The 18,934-nt window shown below is 47.6% G+C and overlaps 1 protein-coding gene across 1 annotated transcript in view; it reads right to left on the bottom strand.

The window, feature by feature from the left end:
• Positions 1–3,085: 3,085 nt before the first annotated feature.
• The window catches only part of LOC147748187 (peroxiredoxin-2-like), a 69,781-nt gene continuing 53,932 nt past the window's right edge, over positions 3,086–18,934 (bottom strand). The window contains exons 4-6 of the mRNA XM_086959103.1: positions 4,521–4,643; positions 4,234–4,364; positions 3,086–3,366 (exon numbers count right to left, since the gene is read on the bottom strand). Coding sequence (XP_086815229.1) covers positions 3,281–3,366; positions 4,234–4,364; positions 4,521–4,643 — 340 coding nt within the window. The 3' untranslated portion in view covers positions 3,086–3,280. The remainder of the gene's footprint in view (positions 3,367–4,233; positions 4,365–4,520; positions 4,644–18,934) is intronic.

The raw sequence follows: 18,934 nt of genomic DNA, 5'->3' as shown, positions 1-18,934 counted from the left end.
ATCTAATGTACAATTCCAAATTTGCCATTACCGGTCTAGGATAAATAGCACAAAAAATAGATAGAATGAAAAACCAAACGTAAGGCCTCCCCAACGGCATGGTTCCTTTCCCGTATCGAAAACGGCTTCAAATAGAAGAATAGGCGTTTTTGAAGGAATTCTCCATCTTACAATTTTATATATAGCCATGTGGGTTCTAAATTTTATTAAAATACAAAATATACTATGAGGATAAACTTATTTCTAAGCAAAAAATATCCTTTGTCTCTGGTGTCCTTATTTTTGGACACAAACGTAATTGTAGCACTATCTGATCGTTAATCTTTTCTTTTCCTTTTTTCCAATTTGTTTATTTCCAATTTCAATAGGTAACATCTAAACCCACGAATCTGAATTTCAAATGATCGATAAATCCTTTCTTTTATATGTTTAAAGGTAAGTAACCTGATCCAAGAGTGTATATAGGATAGGTAGTGACAGTAGTACAGGCTAACTATGACCTTATAGATAGCTAAATAAAAAGTTTCCAGTATGATCTAAAATAACTAGAATATGGAACAAAAAAATGTGGTTCATGTGAGATCATCATAAGTCAGATAATAGAGAATCCATCATATGAATTAGGATTTTTTACTTTAAAATTAGTTAGGATGTTAGCACCAGGAACCTTCTATCTCCACTGTCTGTATTCATGATTCTATTTTTATCTGTATGAGCTCTTTACCTTCTATGTTGATTCTGGTTTGTACAATGTTTAAAAATTAGTGTAAATAGCTTTTGAGTTAGTAATTGTGTCCTTATCTAGCAGTATATCATGCTGTTGTATCAATTATCTGGCAAAAGATTATAGTATAATTATCACAGTCTATAACAATTGTATTACACTAAACACAAGAATGAGTGATCTAAAACAGTATATTCGCAATCTTAGAACTATGCTGAAATTTTCCTGATGAAGACACATTGTATGTGTCGAAACGCGTTGACAGACAGCAGCTTCTTCAATCAGTTCTGGGAATTATCAATGTTCTAACCTTTCCCTGAACACTATATATTATTGTGATTGAATATTTAATTTTCTTTTATTGTATTTTAAACACAATTCTTCTGTATGATTGAACATGTCCATATCAATTTTTATAAATATAATTACATTTTTTATGTCATCATATCATGTTGTTGTTTCATCACCTTCTTGTGTTTGCGTTACCTTATTGTATTTTTGCCAGATATTTACGTTGTTTTTGCCTGGGTATTTACCTTTGTCATAAAAAGGCGAGCGGGTTATCCATGCAAGACCACACATCCCGGAATGCACGAATCATGATTCACACCCGCACAAGCTGCTCACACGGGACATGTTCATCTTGAGAGCTCTGTGAAAACTGCACTGAGTCACTTGTGGTGTAGTTCCCGTATTCAATGCCTGTAGAGCATTTTTGTTTGAGGCGCTTGGAACATACAGAAGTGTACGTACATACAGCAGGTACCTGGAAAGGGGCGTCCTGTTCCAGTGGTGGGAATGGGTGCTACACAATGCCCCCCCCACCCCCTCGTGACGGTCTCTTCGCGCAGCTCGGGGAGGAGAGAGCCTCTCACATACCAGTCGCCGCCAGTGTTTCTGTGATCGGAGTTTGAAGTCGAGCCTCGTTGCCTGGTTACCCGTCCCAGGCTTTGAAATGCTACCTTTTTGTCGGACACTCACAAAGTTCAAGCCGGGCCATTTTGCATTCGTTTGTTTGTGATTTCTGCTGGTAAACCCACTAGCAAGGACCCCTAAGAGCTCTAAGTGTCGGCGCGTGCATATTTTCAGATAATTCAATTATTTTTCTGCTTAAGTACAACTCCACCAGAGGGGCACTGTGAACGTGACGAATATTAAAAAAACCTGCACACAGACATTTAACAAGAAACATGGGAAGTAGCTTTAAACAGTCTAGCGCCAAAAATAGAAAACAAGCGCTCACCATGTTCTGTGAACCGAAATGGCTTTCGAAAAGCCCCGGCATTTTCAGATTCGGGGCGTGGTTTTCTTTCTCTCCTCTTCCCATTGGCTGGAAGGGAAAATTACAGCCAATGGGAAGAGGAGAGAAAGTAAATAGAAAGAAGCCTAAAAAAATGCCCCTGAATCCGAAAAAGACGGGGCTTGAACCGAGTGACGCCCCTCTCCTCCAAGGGCTGGCCTCCGTTTAGGAAGCCAGCCAATGGAGAAGAGGGGCGGGTTCCAAGCCCCCCTCTAAGAAACAAAATCTTCGGAGCTCTGCCCACTGCTTACGCAGTGCGACGGAGTCCTCGACTTAAAAAGTGCTCTAAGCTGCCTAATATGGCGTTTCCCTCTTAACTTTCACATTTTAAATGCATTTCAGGTCATTTAACTCACAACCCCCTAACCTCCTGCCCGCTCATAAGTTGTTTATGCATGAGCCTCCTCATTGACATTTAGAAAATTGTGATGGGATTTGGCAATGAGGAAGCCCTGGGAAGCTTAACTGTGTGGCTGAGACCTGTTAGGTGAAGCTGCGCTTGCTGCAGTGTTATTACAGCAACCTGTGCCTCTATGTTTGCGGTTCCCAAAGAATGGTTTGTGTTTGAATACTACGTACTGATTGATGCCATCCTTCTCATTCCATTGTCCAACCTTCTACTTTCTCCACCACTCCGGAAAGAATATGGTGATACTAGTATTATGTATGCATTATGGACTAGTCAAAAGCTTGTGTTGCTGACACAGAAGAACAGTCTTAGAGCTGTAGTGCCATTTATATGGAACTTCATGCCTCACGAGGCACAAAAGCATCCAGCTCACTGGTATGTGGTTCTACAGGCAAAACGTTCAATCCCCAAATAGTAACTATAGACCACACAGATTAAGGGAACATTTGGTGAAGACATTTTTTTAACAAGGTAGAGCTATTGATAAAGGCTTATGTAATTTCAGAACACCACACAGTGGGATTTAAACAGTTCAAGCAGCTGGCTTGGAGCAGGAGGGTCAGAATGGTGGCACAAAGGGATGTTGCATTCACAGATGTCAATAAGATGACAAAACATGACGGCAGTACTAAACAGAAGCACAAGGCACCAGTTATGCCAACTTCTCAGCACTTTTAATGTTGTTACAGATCGTACACATGCCAGTTAAGGCATGGGTCAGAGTTCAACAATGCTCAAAGGTTTGTGTCAGTGTCCTGGCAGAACTTCGGAGCATGATGCAACATCCAGAGGAACTGTGGCCTGGAACAGTAGAACACTCACTTTAGAAGGGTGAGGAGGCAAGGACTCACTTTACTTTTGCAAAGTACTCTTTGCTGTCCTTCACTGTGGGCTTAATTGTATCTTTTCCTGGAGTCCAGCCAGCAGGACACACTGTAAGGAGAAAAATCAGTAAGTACTAAAGCAGAGACATCTAATCCTACCCACCTTCTGAGCAATCGCTCAGATCCTCCCTTGCAAGGCTTTCTTCTCAAATCTCAGCCCGACTCTCAACAAGCCACCCACCCGCCACTCACAAGTCCTACCCTCCAATCTCTCCCCTGCATATCAGTTAAGGCATCTTAATCACATCTCTCACCATCGAATCTTGCCTACTGAGCCTTTAAAGAAACATAAGGAGCAAAAATGGGTGAAGGGGCATGAAGTGCCCAAACATAACCTTATGTCAGAGCTTTGAATACACTCAGACTGCAACTGGAAACATTGAAAGCATATTTATAACTTCGAAATTTTACCCCTAAGCTACAAATAAAAGCTGTTGCTAGCTGATGAACTGACAGCTAACAGACTTCACTGCCACTCAAGCTTAGTGGACATGAAGTAGAATAGCTATCCAAGTTCACTAAACAGATCATAAAAGAGCACTGCTCTTTCAGGAATAAGCGTAGATGGCCCGCTACTTATACATAGCTTCATGGCATTAAACTGTCTGCCAGTGCTGGCAGATCAGTGAACTGAGGCACACAGTAAGGGGATTTTAAGAATAACAGTTTGGTATAGTGTCGATACTGTGGTTCAAAGAAAGAACTTGTGCTGCCAGCCAACAATCAGTAACCCACATGTTCCAAACAGAAAAGCACAGCATTTACTCCCTTTTCCCTACACTTTGTAAGTTGTTCCTGCAGTGCATGTAGATTACTTGTCAAGAAAGAAAACTAACCTGCAGAGGTAGCTAACTAACTTCGCTCAAATGAGAAAAGTAACCTTGTCGTCACCCCTTAAGACAAACCGCACACTCACCATCACCGTGCTCGTCTGTGAACTGGAAAGCTTTCACCAGCCGCAGAATCTCATCAACACTGCGACCCACAGGCAGGTCATTGATGGTGATCTGGCGCAGGATTCCCTTATCATCGATAATGAAAAGACCTCTGGAATACAACAGTATAAGATGAACAAGTGGGGTAACCGATTTGGACTAATGAACTAGGTCGGTATATGCCCTGATATAGGAACAGCACAGCACTGCAGGGAAATTGAGAAACTTTTCTCAAGGACAACCACTCCCGACGGAAGAATTTGCTCACCTGAATGCAATGCCATCGTCCTCCTTCAGCACACCATAGTCCCTGGCGATGTTGTGTGTCAAGTCTGACAACAGCGGAATGTCCATGGTACCCAGTCCACCTTCATTGCGTGGTGCGTGTGTCCTGCAATAGGAGGGGCAATAAATACAAGGTTACTCCAACAATTTTGGAAGGCTGTGTATATCCAATGTCTGGCAACTGCCCATTAAACAAATGAAGGAAAAGAACTCCTCTTGCAAACTTGCGCCAGCCAAACATCATCATGTGGTGGTACTGGAAGCAGTGCTTTAGATGCTAAATACAATGCAGATAAGTTTGTGCATAGGCTTTACTACAGATCTCCCAGATTACAACACTGTGGCTTGACTGTGGCAGCCGATTTCATCAGGTGTTGCTGTCACTGGACAGAGTTAATTGACCTGGCAGGTGATGCCTGAGTTCAGAGCTACTGGGAAGAGATCTTCGTAGAATTGGTATAAATTATACTACATTGCATTTTGCTCCGATGTTTGGTTCCCTATACGTGGAATGTTATTGCAATAGAGGAACACATTATCACAAATGCTCAGTACAGAATGGGACTTGTAGGTGTTGTGCCTTAGTTTCATGGAAATACTATCATGGCTGCACAGTTGATGTGTCAAACTCCATCCTTACGGTTATGGTGATGTATCATTGTGCATAAAATAAACTTGAGTTCATACAGAGGTATGCACGGCCCATTTCTCTCAAAGACATTTACAACGAAGTAGCAAACTTAGGGAATATCAATAGTTACAAAAACTCTTCGGCACCCTGAAGTGAAAGGTGATCAGAATACCAAGTTCAAAACTGAGCAGGAGTTAAAATGACAGCCACTGGTACCACAAGGGCCCACCCTGGTCAACAAGAGTTTTTTGCACAATCAGTCGCTGCATTCTGTAGTAAAACATTTTTTCCAGGAGATGCAGGCTTGTTGGATACAGACAGCAGCCACCGGGCATTTGTGTGGCCAGGGCACAACAAAAAACCCTAAAAAACACTCAAGGCAGATTCTTGGGCTTTACAAAGCAATAGAAAAATCCAGACAAGGGTGGAGATATGCTGTGACTAAGTAATAAATGTGGTCCCATTAGATAATGGCATAGGGTTCAGTCTAACATACATTAAGTGTTCCAACAGTTAGAGTCCATATAAAACCAAAGAGAGTGTTTGGGTAGTGTGAGTGCAATATCATAACTGGCAGATGCAGCAGCCCTAGTGACGCTCCTGCAGTACACAGATTCTAAAGACCAGTTTGTCTTTGCCTCGGTGAGGCAGAAAGCAGAGTTCTGCAACTCAGACCTACTACTGTGCATGCGGAATTGCAACATGCAGGATTGTAGAGGCAACGAACCTCCACATACACCAAGGCAGTTTGAACAAGACCCCTGCAGAAACGTGCTTGTCTAATGAGTGCAAGAAGCGCGCTAAACAGAAGCATTTCAAAAATCATCAAAGCAACAATCGCACTTTGGACCTAGTGGTTTTGCAAATATATTTTAGTCATGCTGCACCGCAAGTAAGTGAGCGAAAAAGGCTGGGGGTACAGAAGCAACACCGGGGTCAGAAGCAACATGGAGACGTAGGTGTCTACAGTTTGCTCTCCGGTAGAGAGGGACAGCATCATGGAGCAGTGGGCTGGGAGAATAGCAAATGGGAAAGAAATCAACACAGGCGGGGAAGCATAAGGGCGAGCGCATCAGGTAATCAACAGTAATGCAACCATGCCACAGAGGAGGGACAAACAAGAAGGCTGTAAAGTCTACGGTACCTCACAAATAAAAGGCCGGCAAATGAGAGACAATGAAGACAACCAATAACAAGCAATGTGCGGACTCCAAGCCTACTGTATGCTAACAATATTTCACAAGAGACTGCGCATACATTGTCTAGAGGGCGAGATCCGAAAAGGAGCGCATGCTGAGCTTATTATTTCGGGCTCGGTGGGTAGGAGGTTTCACAGCATTCTAGGGATAGAACACCTATGTACATGCATTACACCAGATGGGACGAAGAACACAGCTACACCATGCTGCCGCAGCACTGCACATGAAGACCAGATCTTACTTTGGCAATAAAAGCTCCCAAGCTCCAGCTAGCCCTACTAAGACTATACAAGTACCAGAGCCAGTGGTGGTTGGGGTTCCTAAAACTGGTGAGGCATAATACTTGCCACTGGTTCACCTCTATGTTTCGAAATTTGCCTTGTGTGCCCTCACACACAAATGTACCCATAAACTCACTGTTTTTCATTCAAACACTTGCACACTTACACTTTCACAATCAAAGAATCTCGCTCACATCTACTGGTTCCGATGTGAAATCCTAGGGGACAGGTGATCTGCTTTAATAATGCAGCAGGTTCCAAATGTCAACTCTGCTTTTCTTTTCAGAGACTCGTCGCTTTTTGTCTATCCTCTGAGTACAGCTTAGTCACATGCATGTTTGCCTTAATACTTCTTATTGTATCTCTGCTAATTACCCAGAACTCACATACAAATTTTGCAATTTCTCCATTAAGTCATATCTTGCAACCTATTAAATATCCTGTAGTTAATCTATTAATGCCTTCATCCAATGCACGAACTCACATACCCACCACCCCCCACTACATTCCACAGCCAACACCAATTACTTTAATCTACCACATAGAAACTGGAGCAAATGCATAGCATGACTTTCTTCAGAGCTCAAGACTAACTTCCCCAGGCACCATGATAGCGACTAGTCACTGTTAAGACAAGGACCCACTGTGGTTTGCTGCAGAGCCAATCTTTGCATTCTGCAGTAAACGTTTTTCTTGCAGACACCAGTTTGTTGGGTACAGAGGAGGCATAAGGCACCCGACTAATCCCAATAACCAAAAAAGCTTTCTAACCCTGAATTCCAGAACATTGTGCTGCGGTATAAAGCACTGCGATGCCTCATCTGGGGGATTAAGTGTTATATAAGCAGACTGCATAATAATTCCATTTCACTGCTTGGCACTTACAGAAGACAAAACTACCAAGTGTCATGCCCATCATCAAGTACTATACCGACCCGCAGTAATAGGCCACCCAACAACTGAACAGGCAGGGAATACCGGACTACATCTGCTACATGCCGCTGAGCAACGGAGGACTTTAATTTTGTCCACCACTGTAGGTGCCAACTAGCTATATACTAGCACTGCTTCTTGACCTCTCACAATGACTAAGGACCCTAAGGACCTCAAGAACTTCCGACCCATCTCTCTTCTCCCCTTCCCGGCTAAAGTCATCGAGAAGAACGTCAACAAACAGCTGACCGCTTTCCTCGAGGGCAACAACTCGATCGACCCTTCCCAATCCGGATTCCGAGCCAACCACAGCACCGAGACCGCCCTCATCGCAGCCACAGACAACATCAGAACCCTGATAGACAACGGGGATACAGCCGCCCTCATCCTCCTGGACCTCTCAGCAGCCTTTGACACCGTATGCCACCGCTACCTGATACACCGCCTCAGCATCACTGGAATCCAAGGAAAGGCCCTAGAATGGATCACCTTGTTCCTCTCTGGAAAAACCCAGAGAGTCCGCCTCCCCCCCCTTCCGGTCTGCGGCCACTGAGATCATCTGCGGCGTACCCCAAGGATCATCATTCAGCCCAACACTCTAATATCTACATGAGCCCCCTCACCCCCATCGCACGAAAACACATCAACATCATCTCCTACGCCGACGACACCCAGATGACTCTCCCTCACCAAGGACCCTACCACCGCCAAAACCAACTTCCAGGAAGGAATGAAAGTAGCAGCAGACTGGATGAAACACAGCCGCCTCAAGCTCAATTCTGACAAAACGAAAGTCCTCATCCTCTGACAATCCCCATCTGCCTGGGACGACTCATGGTGGCCTACGGCGCTGGGGACCGCACCAACACCCACGGACCACGCACGTAACCTGGAATTTATCCTAGACTCCTCCCTCACGATGACCAAACAAGTCAACGTCGTCTCATCCGCATGCTTCAACACCCTGCGAATGCTTCGAAGATCTTCCGATGGATCCCCACAGAAACAAGAAGAACGGTCACCCAGGCCCATGTCACCAGCCGTCTGGACTACGGGAACGCCCTATACGCAGGAACCACTGCCAAACTTCAGACTCTGCTCCAGTGCATACAAAACGCCGCAGCGCGACTCATCCTCAACATCCCTCGCCACAGCCACATATCCACCCACCTGAGAGACCTCCACTGGCTCCCTGTCAACAAAAGGATCACGTTCAGACTGCTCACCCACGCACACAACGCACTCCACAACATGGGCCCTGACTACCTCATCAGCAGACTCTCGTTCTACACACCCACCCGCCAGCTACGCTCCTCCAGCCTCGCCCTCGCCAGCGTCCCACGAATCCGCAGAACCACCTCTGGAGGAAGATCTTTCTCCTACCTGGCAGCGAAGACCTGGAACTCCCTCCCCACTCACCTACGACTAACCCAGGACCATCTCAGCTTCAGAAAGCACCACAAGACCTGGCTCTTCGAGCAGTAGCAGCCCCCCCCCGCCCCCCCTCCCAGTGCCTTGAGACCCTCACGGGTGAGTAGCGCGCTTTATAAATCCCTTGATTGAATGAATGACGATCTGCTCTGTCCCAGCAGATCTCTCAATTTCTCTCTTTAACCTATACCTGCTCAAGACCATACAACTTAAAGAAAATCTGACTGCACAAGCCAGTGCAGTAACCAGCTAAGTGGACTATGAACATGTAATACCATAAAGGGACCTGCACAGCTACAAGTTTACTGAAAACAATAAACTACTTGCCTTATGCACTTCATCCATCACACTGCTGAGCGATGCATCTCATAACACGATAACTGCACCACGATGGTCATCCCTGCGACATGGAAACGCATGTTGCAAATGTTTCAAAAAAAGATAACACTTACAATCATACACCTTACATGGTGTAGAGCAGCATTTATGAGAAACTGGGTTGTTGGTTGAGTAGAGTGGTGACCCTGCTCAAGCAACAGCGACACTCCCAGTCTATGTGAACCGCAAAAGTCACTAGATTAACCTGTGCTTAAACCATTTGGTAGCTTGGCAAAAAAAGCAGCCAGGCTTAACTTAGAGGTAAAGTATTTATTTAGTACACAAAGCAGTAATCAAGTGAATACACCCCAAGAAAAATCCCACACCAATTAGGAAAAAGTAATTTTAATAAATTTGACACCAAAACAACAAAAATCCAATCGGTAGAAGCAGAGTTAGGGCTAATAAATTTAAGGTAAATACTAGCCCCTAAAAGAATCACAAAACAGACATCTAGTTGCCCTAGACCAGGTTAAAGTCCAAAAATATGGCGGACCGTAATGGAGAAATTTCAACAAAAAATGTCTGAGATGGTGGGCATCGAGCAGGGCAAGGCTGCAGGTGGTGTTGGAGGAGTCCTCACTGAAGAGCTGCTGGAGGAAATCGCAGAGAAGATTTTCATATTTAGACTTAGTCTTTTTTTGGAAGTTAAAAGTGTACAGCAGGACAAGGCTGGAGGCTGTAGTGATTAGGGCTCCACAAGGCCATATACCACTTCTATGAAAGACCGGTGAACAGGATTTGCTGTTTCAGAGAAGAACGTAGATGGACCTGCTGCAAAGTCAGGCCGACTTGCAGTGCACCGTAGGCAGGCAGATGAGCAGGTTGGTTCTAGCCTCTTCGAAAATCTTTGGCTAAAAACTGCTCTAAGTCATGAGTTTTAGATTTTGGCATTCTGGAAAACTTTAGCACCACTTTCAAGGCTCAGGGCTGGAGAGGCACCACTTGGTGGGTTGGTACTCACTTAAGATGGGTCCAGGTGTGGGTTAAGATGGTAGGAGTCTTTTCTTTCCCTGAAGCTCTGATCAGGAGGCCAGCCAACTAGCCCTTGGAGTCACCCTGGTGGTTTGGTTTTCAAGAAGTGGAACAGGGCTCAAGCAGCCGGGTAGGCCTCTAGAGGGTTCAAGGCAGACTTCAGGCAGCAGAGCAGTCCTTCCAGGTGCAACAAAGCAGTCTTCTGAAGTACACAGCTGGCAGTCCTCAGAGTCCTTCCGAAGGTCCAGAAAGTGAGCTGAAGAGTAAGTCTGAGGGACCCACTCTTCAGTGTCTTTGTGGAAGTAGAGTTTTTCTAGATAAGTCCCTTTGAAGTACTTGAAATGTCATGGCTCCCCTGGGCAGAGTTTATTGATTTGCAAGTGGGGCCGTGCCCAGCCCCAGCCCCTCCTTCCTGCCAGTGATCGCCCATCCAGGCACACCTCCCTTTATTGTGTGGCTGTCTGGAAGGAATACACAAAGTCCTACTGCCGACTACACCCAGTCACGTGACTCAAGAACAGGTTGCAAATACAAAATAGTTAGGATAGAAAAATGCCAACTTTCTAAAAGTATTCGTGTCCCAGATATTGTGGGTGACTAAATGGGTGGAGGAACTACACTTGACAGACTATGCTGAACGAGAGCCTCCGTACTCCTGGGATTGTATCCTCTTTTTATTTCATCCCGCGAACAGATCCTGAGTCGCTACCCTTGTTGGTCCGGAGTGCGCAGAAATTATTTCGTAGAGCACTGTGTCACCAGGCACGTTACACCGTATGCACCAGTTCTGCCTATACTAGGTATGCCAAAAGTGTGGGGACGAGTCCGGGCAACAGATCTCCCCGACTGGCTGGAGGCTGAGGTAACCACATTGGGAGATTTGTACGGAGAAGGCGTACTATGGCCTTTCCTCTCCTTAACGGAAGAGGAAGGAGTCCCCTCGGGCCAATTCCTGAATCATGCCGCTTGGACGGCCATGCTAAGACGCTGGTGGGGTGACATTTTGCAGGAACCCCCTACACATCTCTCAATACAATAGGTGCACTTGATGGGCACGGGCGACATTTGGTGAAATGGTGTGTGGAGTTGATCCAGGAACACACCAAGGTGGATGTAACGCCGTTACGCACCAAATGGGAAACTGATCGGGCAAGATCATACTCAGATAAAGAATGGTCGACGGTCTTTGAGAGCCACAGACTGATCCCTAGAAAGGCTCGATTTAGAGGAATCCTATTTTACTTCGTCCAAAAGCCATACCTATTACCAGACAATATCAATAAGTACTTCAATAGATTGGATGCATGCTGTCCTCGTTGCACACTAGTGAACACGGATTTGTTACACATACTCTGGTCTTGCTCTGCATTGCAATTGTATTGGGATGGGGTGATCCGTGCGTTGGCTACTAGAACGGATAGGGAGTTTCCGCGGACATGGGAGGCATGCATAACAGGGATTTTCCTAAGAAGTAAAAAAACAAAGCCTTTCCTAGGTTTCTCGATTTAGGACTTGTCATAGCCAAGTGGTTTATCACACGCCGGTGGAAGGCAGAGGCACCCCCGCCCCTGAAAGCGTGGTTTCACTCTGTTAAATTAGGTTAAAGCTGAGGCGGTCTTATTAATTAGAGAGGATACGTTGGGTCTTCGTAAGTTTCCCATCTCTACAGCATGGAATGTAATGGTGTGCAAGCTACAAGGGATACTAACTCTGGATGTCTCGGTCAACACTCCTATCACAATTTAGTATTGCTTTCTGTAGGTATTGTAAACTGGCCAGACTTGTGAACTGAACACTAGGAAGTGTATCATACACCCCAAATTGTCCTTTATTGATTTCAGGTATTTACACTATGCAAACACACGATTGTATGAACAGCATTTTTTGCACTGATATACGATAAGTCCTTTTCTGTTACCCACCTATGTGGGAATCCTGCTTTCCTTCCTTACCCCTCCTTTTGGTTTTGTACTTGGGTTTATGTTATCTAAAAGATCATTTGATTGGTTGGTTAATTGAACTGAGAAAGCGGAGTGAAGCGATACGAAAATGTATGTATGCAACCAATACGTGCACGTACAATGTGCTCATACTGCATTGCAATTGGGACAAGCGGTTGCGTAGAAAAAGTTTTACTTGTATATGTAACCTGTGGTATGATATCCTGTTACTGAGCTTGAACTGATGTCAGCCAGGTCATAGTGTCCCTGCAATGTTATGTTGGACACTAACTTGTGGACTACCTACTGGTTCTATATGGCAATATGTATATTTCTAATGGGGGGGCGTGGCTAGCCAGCCACGATGACGGACGGCTGAAGCTGGAGCTCCGTAGCCGCCTGGGGGTTAATATCCTAATTAGCGCTTCTGGAGGGTCCTTGTTTGCGACCGCAGTACGAACTCGGCGGCGGACCACCCCCCGGAGCCCCCGTGCAGGGATGGACAGCACGAGAGACTGCGTGGTGCGGGTGCAGAGCTGTGGCCTGCTGCGGCCTTCCCACGAGCCGGACGCCGGGGGCTGGAGTGCAGTCTGGGCCCGGATCGGCCCGAAGGAACGCGCTGGAGGAGCCGGTATCTGGCCCGGTGGCTCCATGGTGGAGCACAGTGTTGCGGAGATCTGCCTACAGGCACTACTGAGGACTGAGTTTACCCTGTGCGCGGTGTTTACTCTGTGCACATAATCCACAGTAATACAGTGTACGCACCACAAAAAGGACACCACACCAGTTTAGAAAGATATCCAATATTTTTATATAATTACAACAAGCCCAAAAACGACAAAAATCTACAATACTATATGAAAAAAAAGTCTGTAGTTATCAAAATAAGTTTCAAACAAAGTTCCTCGATGTCGATAGCTCCATCCAGGGCTACCACGGCGTCGTGAACAACAAATCCAACAGTTCTGGCCGGTCGTGGGCAAGCTACAGAGTCGGGAAGACCCGCAAACAGTACCTGTGAGAAATGCAGAGCGATGAGGACCTCGAAGTCACTTGCATTGCAGGTAGAGCTCCTCTCAGATGGAATCAGGAGCTCTGTTGTCGGCAGGCGTTGGGTGCTGCGGTACGAAGTGCAGCGGTGCGAATTGCAGCAGTGCGGTGCCCCCAAGTCGCAGTGCGAGCAGCGGCTCGGTGGCGGCGTCGGATGGCGCCGTCGATGAGACCAGGGTCGCAGTGCGAGATGAAGGCGGTGCTCATCACAGTGCTAGCATGTCACAGTGCATGCAGCGTCGTCGTCGCTGAAGAGCTGTAGTCGGCTGACGAGCGGGAGTATATGGTGCCCGTAGGACAAGTCGGCGGTGTGGGATGAGGGCGGTGCTTCGTGTGACTTACAAGCAGTGCCTGCCACGGTGCAAGCAGCTGCGGCCAAGGCGTCATCGTGAAGCAAGGTGGTGCGGAGCCTACAGGTCGTGGTACAAGCAGCGGCTCGGTGGTGGCGTGAACAGGCGTCGTTGGTGAGACCAAGGTTCCAGTGCGTGTTGCTCTCTGCGGGGCCAGAAAGCCGGCGTGAAGTAAGGCGGTGAGGACTGCAGTGCCCACAGGTCGTGGTGCAAGCAGCTGCTCGGTGGCGACATCGATAAGCATCATAAGGGAGACCAAGATTGCGGTGCAGCGTTATGGCTTGCCTTCAGGACATGGAGTCGGCAGTGGCGTCATAGACGACGTTGAGTTGCTTTTCCTCTGATACAGCACAAAATACAGTCCCCAGTGCTGCAGGCAGAAGAGCTTGAAGTCCTTGCTGTTCATGAGACTTCGTGAACAGGGAGCAAGCTCTACCTCAAGTACTTAGAGAGACTCAAAATAGGTTGCAGTAAGCCCAGTCCAAGCCTTTCACTGCCCAAGCCAGAAGCAGCGACTGCAGGTCAGCCCAGCAAAGCACACAGCAAAGTGGTAGTTTATCCTCACAGCTTCTCCAGCTCTTTTTCTTGGTAGTCTTCTTGATCCAGATGAGTTCTAAAGTTCAGGGGTCTGGAACCAAGTATTTGTGTCCAAAAATCATTTGATCCTCTAGGCAGAGGGTGTCTGTGCCCAGCCAGAACCAGTTTTGCCTTCTTTGGTGTGAATTCCTGGCAGGTGGTGGAGACAGCAGGGTCAGAGGCAGACCAGGCCCTTTGAGGTGCAAGGAAATCTTCCCCTTCCCCCACTGCAGCCCAGGTCTATTCAACCCTTTCCTGACCCTAACTAGACTACCTGGAGCACTCCTTCTCCCAGCCTTCTGTCATCTGAAAACCAGACAGGCAATCCACATTCCAGCAGAGGCACAAGGGATGACTGAGCAAGAAAATACTTTCTAAAAGTGGTATTTTCAAACACAGAATGTAAAAATCACCTTCACTAAAAGATTAATTTTAACATTCTGAGTTCAGGCATACTAAACTCTGATTTCTACCTTGTTCCCTGGGTCAGTTTAGGATTATAAGATGTTATATTCAAACTGCCCATTCTGGCCTATGAGAACAGATAGCCTTGCAATAGTGAAAAACAAAATTGGCTGTTGCTGACTATCAGGACATGCCACACACACCTTGGCATGTCCTACCTTTCACATACACTGCACCCTGCCCACAGGGGTACCTTGGGCCTCCTTAGGGGTGCCTGACATGAAAGCAAAGGTAAGGTTAGGGACTGGCAAGTGTGTGCAGTGGCTAAGTCGACATGACAATTACAAACTGCGTGCATACTCTGCAATGGCAGGCCTGAGGTACCTTTTCAGGGCTACTCATGTGGGTGGCACAATCAGTGCTGCAGGCTCACAAGTAGCATTTGATTCACAGGCCCTGGCACACTCTGTGCAGTTTCCTAGGGACTAACAAGTAAATCAAATATCCAAATGTGAAAACACAACTCCATAACACAATTGACAGAGAGCGCCTGCACTTTACCACTAATCAGAAGTGCGCAGAAATGTTACACCAGGAAAAACAGTCAAAACCTGGAGGTCTGGAAGCAAAAACTCAGGGGAAACACGCCAAAAGATGCCAAGTCTAACAAATGGCTATACTGGCTGTGGCCAAATGGAACACCTTTCCCCTAACTTCAGATTGAGAATCATCCAGTTTAAGTTTCTTCACCGTATGTATCTGCAGATACATTGTATGGGTCTCAGGATTAATGCCAATTGTTGAAGGTGTCAGATGCCCATGCCAAGTGTTTGCATCTTGCATGGCAGTGCCCACCTATAGCTGAATACTGGGTCAAGATTAAGGGAGTAGCGACTGAGACGTTGGAAGAGGGTGGACACAGTGGCGGCGGTTGCGGGGAGGCTCAGCGATATGTGAGCAGCAGACACGGGCTTGAAGTGACACTCGTGCCGGAGACGGCAGGAGGGCTGCTAAGGGAGACTCACGCTGATCCCTGGTACAAATGATCTCCTGATACAGTGTCCCTGACTGAGCGAGCCTTCACAGGAGGCCGAGTTCCCACGAACTACAACACTGGGGGTGGCCCCCTGCTACAACGTTACCCGGGGACTGCTGGTCTGGTTGCTCCAGACTGGCCCTTGCTCCCTTCCAAAAGAGGAGCACCCCGGACCCTCCTGGTCCACCCCAGACGCCATTTTAGGTCCACCGCGTGGGCTTGAATTTGCCAATACTTGTTGCCCCAATCCTGGGTCTAGCGACGCCGACAGCATCAACCATCGTGGGACAGCTCGCACCTCCATCCTGGTCGCCGACAACGCCTCCTGGTCCGTGAGACTGCAGAGCTCAGCGTCGCCCACTCACCTGGTCGAGGTGACTTCGCCCGGTGCCATCCTGGTGCCCACACAATCACTGGCTAGTGATTAAGAACTTGGTCCCCTCTGCTTTCAGGTGTCATCCATCTTCGATCCAGGCTTGGATCACTTCGAACTATCTTCACTGGTCGCCTGCCAGCAACTTCTTTCTATAGGCTCCTGGCTCATCAACTAGGATTCCCAACGTCTTTTCAGACCTATGCAGCTGCAGCCCCTGGGCTAGGTAACTTCGGCATTTCGGTGCCCCAGCATAACCTCACTATCCAAGGGTCCAGATCCACTTTCGTTTTCGATCTACCTAGTCGGGTTCGCCCGAGAACACTAACTTTGCCTTTACTAGCCTCCATAGACTTTGTCCCGCATCCCGCGTGAGAGTGCACACTCTGCACCCGAGTCCCCTAGGCCTCCTACTAGTAATCTGAAGGTTCAGTAATGTAGTCCTAGAGATTCCAAAGCCTATTAGTACAGTACTTACCTGCTAGTAATTTCGCATTCCACTTCCATAGTATATGGTTTTCCGTGCCCCTCGGGCATTTGTGTAAATTGTGCAACTTAAAAGTATTTTCGTAAGAGTTTTGTTGTGTGCTTAGTACCCTGTCCTCATAAAGAGTACAGGGCTGTTGTGATCTAAATAAATACACTGTTTATTTTCATAACACTTGTGTGGTGTCCTTTCACTTGGTGTTCAAGGGGTATATGTGATGGTATAACAGCTGGCTTAACACGCCCTCTAGAGTTTAGCCCGAAGTCTGCTCGTATCCACGCTACTAGGATAGCTGGTCATAAGGTTGACTTACAACCAATCACCATAAGGGTTGTTTGGACTGATACAAAGTGCTCACTAGAATAGTGAACATTATATATCAGGCCAACTTCTCACAGCCGAGTTCCCACGAACTACAACACTGGGGGTGGCCCCCTGCTAGAACGTTACCCGGGGATCGGCCAGAACACCTGGGAGCATCTGTGACCACTGCCTGGGGTCCCAGACTGGCAGTGGGCACGTCACGGAGCGGCGGCGACACTCAGTAAAAGGCCTACACCGAGGTGGCGTCTTTGATGCTCGGAAGCCCTAAGGGAGAAGGAGAGTGACTACTAGAGGACGCACCGGACAGGATCTGGCGACGGATAAACACCATATTGGCAGAGTAACGGTCGCGACGGAGCAGTGTACGGGGGAGAGTACAATACAGCGGCACTTGAGCAGGACTGACCTGAAACGGCCAGTCATGGGGAAGAAAGAGGCTTTACCCAAATCCCTGAAACGAGGCCCAATGGATAACTTTGCGACATCTCGCCCGGGCAGGGAGAACCCCAACACAGTGCAGGAGGGACCAATAGACACTGGTAGACTGCTAGCAGCTATTCAAGCCTCAAGATCGGACATTCAGGAATCCAGAGCGGCCCTAGAGGTCAAAATCGGAGAGGTGGGGTCGGAGGTCACTCTCCTGCGACAAGACTTCAGGAACCTGTCGGCAAGAGTCACAGAGACGGAAACGCGAATCGGGGAGGCGGAAGACTCGCTCACCACGCTCCGGAAAGATATGGTGGAACTCCAAGCATCGCACAGACAACTCCTGTGGAAGGTGGACGATGCAGAAAACAGGGCACGCCGCAACAACCTGCGCTTTGTGGGGTTTAGAGAAGGAATCGAGGGGAATGACATGGCGGCGTTCCTCCACACATGGTTGTCTGCTACTTTCCCAACGGCACACTTCTCCGCGTGCTTCGTCATTGAAAGAGCACATAGGGCACTGCTGGCAAAACCACCTGAAGGTGCGAGACCTAGACCGGTGATTGCACGCTTTCTGAACTTTGCGGACAGGGATTTGATACTTCGGGAAGCAAGGAAACTGGGAGAGATCCGATTAGAGAACACTAACATCATGATCTTCCCGGATTACAGCCAGGAGGTGCAGAAACAGAGACGCTCCTTCGACATGGTGAAGGCGAAACTAAGGGCACTGAAGATCACATACATACTGCTCTTTCCAGCGAAACTTAAAGTTATATACAAAGAGAAATCAATATTTTTTAACCACCCTGAAGACGCATGGCAGTGGCTCGAAGAGAGACCGATCCTCAAGAGCAGAGAAGCGGCAGGGCGCGAGGAAGTGGACAGGTCTCTGAGGGAGAAGGCGCAGTGGGGGCTCCCAAAACCCCAACGACGGAAATCTAGAAGACTACATTCCCGCACGCCTGGGACACCGTACCAGGCCCGCACGTCCGCGGGTGTAAGGAGAGGGCGATCGGAGTCGCCGGGGGAATCCTCCACAGCGGGCTCCAGAAGACAGGTTCTTCGTCAATCAGTACATTCGGAAGGAGAGGAAGAAGACCACGCAGACGGTGGAGTGTCAGACCCCGAGGATGAGCACGGAGAGGAACAGAACTCTATGCATCCACTCGTGAAGGAGATTCGCCATCTAGAACAGGACTCCTCCGACAAGAATAGTGGGACTGACTCAGCTACACAAGATTCACATTCATGAACAATGACTGAGTGGCTTACCAGAGATGGCGGCCGGGGTGACCGGAGACACGCAAGTTGACAATCCCCCTTGTTATTTCTATTTTACATAGTTTGTTTGTTTCCTTGAATTGGTTTGGTTGTCCGACTAGGCGCGGTACTGAGCCGAGTGACCTCACAGCATTCCACTTTGGGGGGAAAGGTGAGGGGTAGTTGAGCAAGGGGGGGGGCAAGGGTGGGCGACAGACCGACTCCCGCTGAAAGCTTTGTCCTATACCGGGATGAGTCTGGAAGGGGAGGGTGGTGGGGAGGCGGTGGGAGCGAGAGGGTGCAGCGTTACAATAAGTTGGGGAGGGGGGAACACAGTTG

The sequence above is a fragment of the Lissotriton vulgaris genome, chromosome 1_1 (assembly GCF_964263255.1).
Source record: "Lissotriton vulgaris chromosome 1_1, aLisVul1.2, whole genome shotgun sequence".
Classification (NCBI taxonomy): Eukaryota; Metazoa; Chordata; class Amphibia; order Caudata; family Salamandridae; genus Lissotriton; species Lissotriton vulgaris.
The sequence above is the reverse complement of the archived record's forward strand: the minus strand, read 5'-3'. Positions and strand labels throughout refer to the sequence as shown.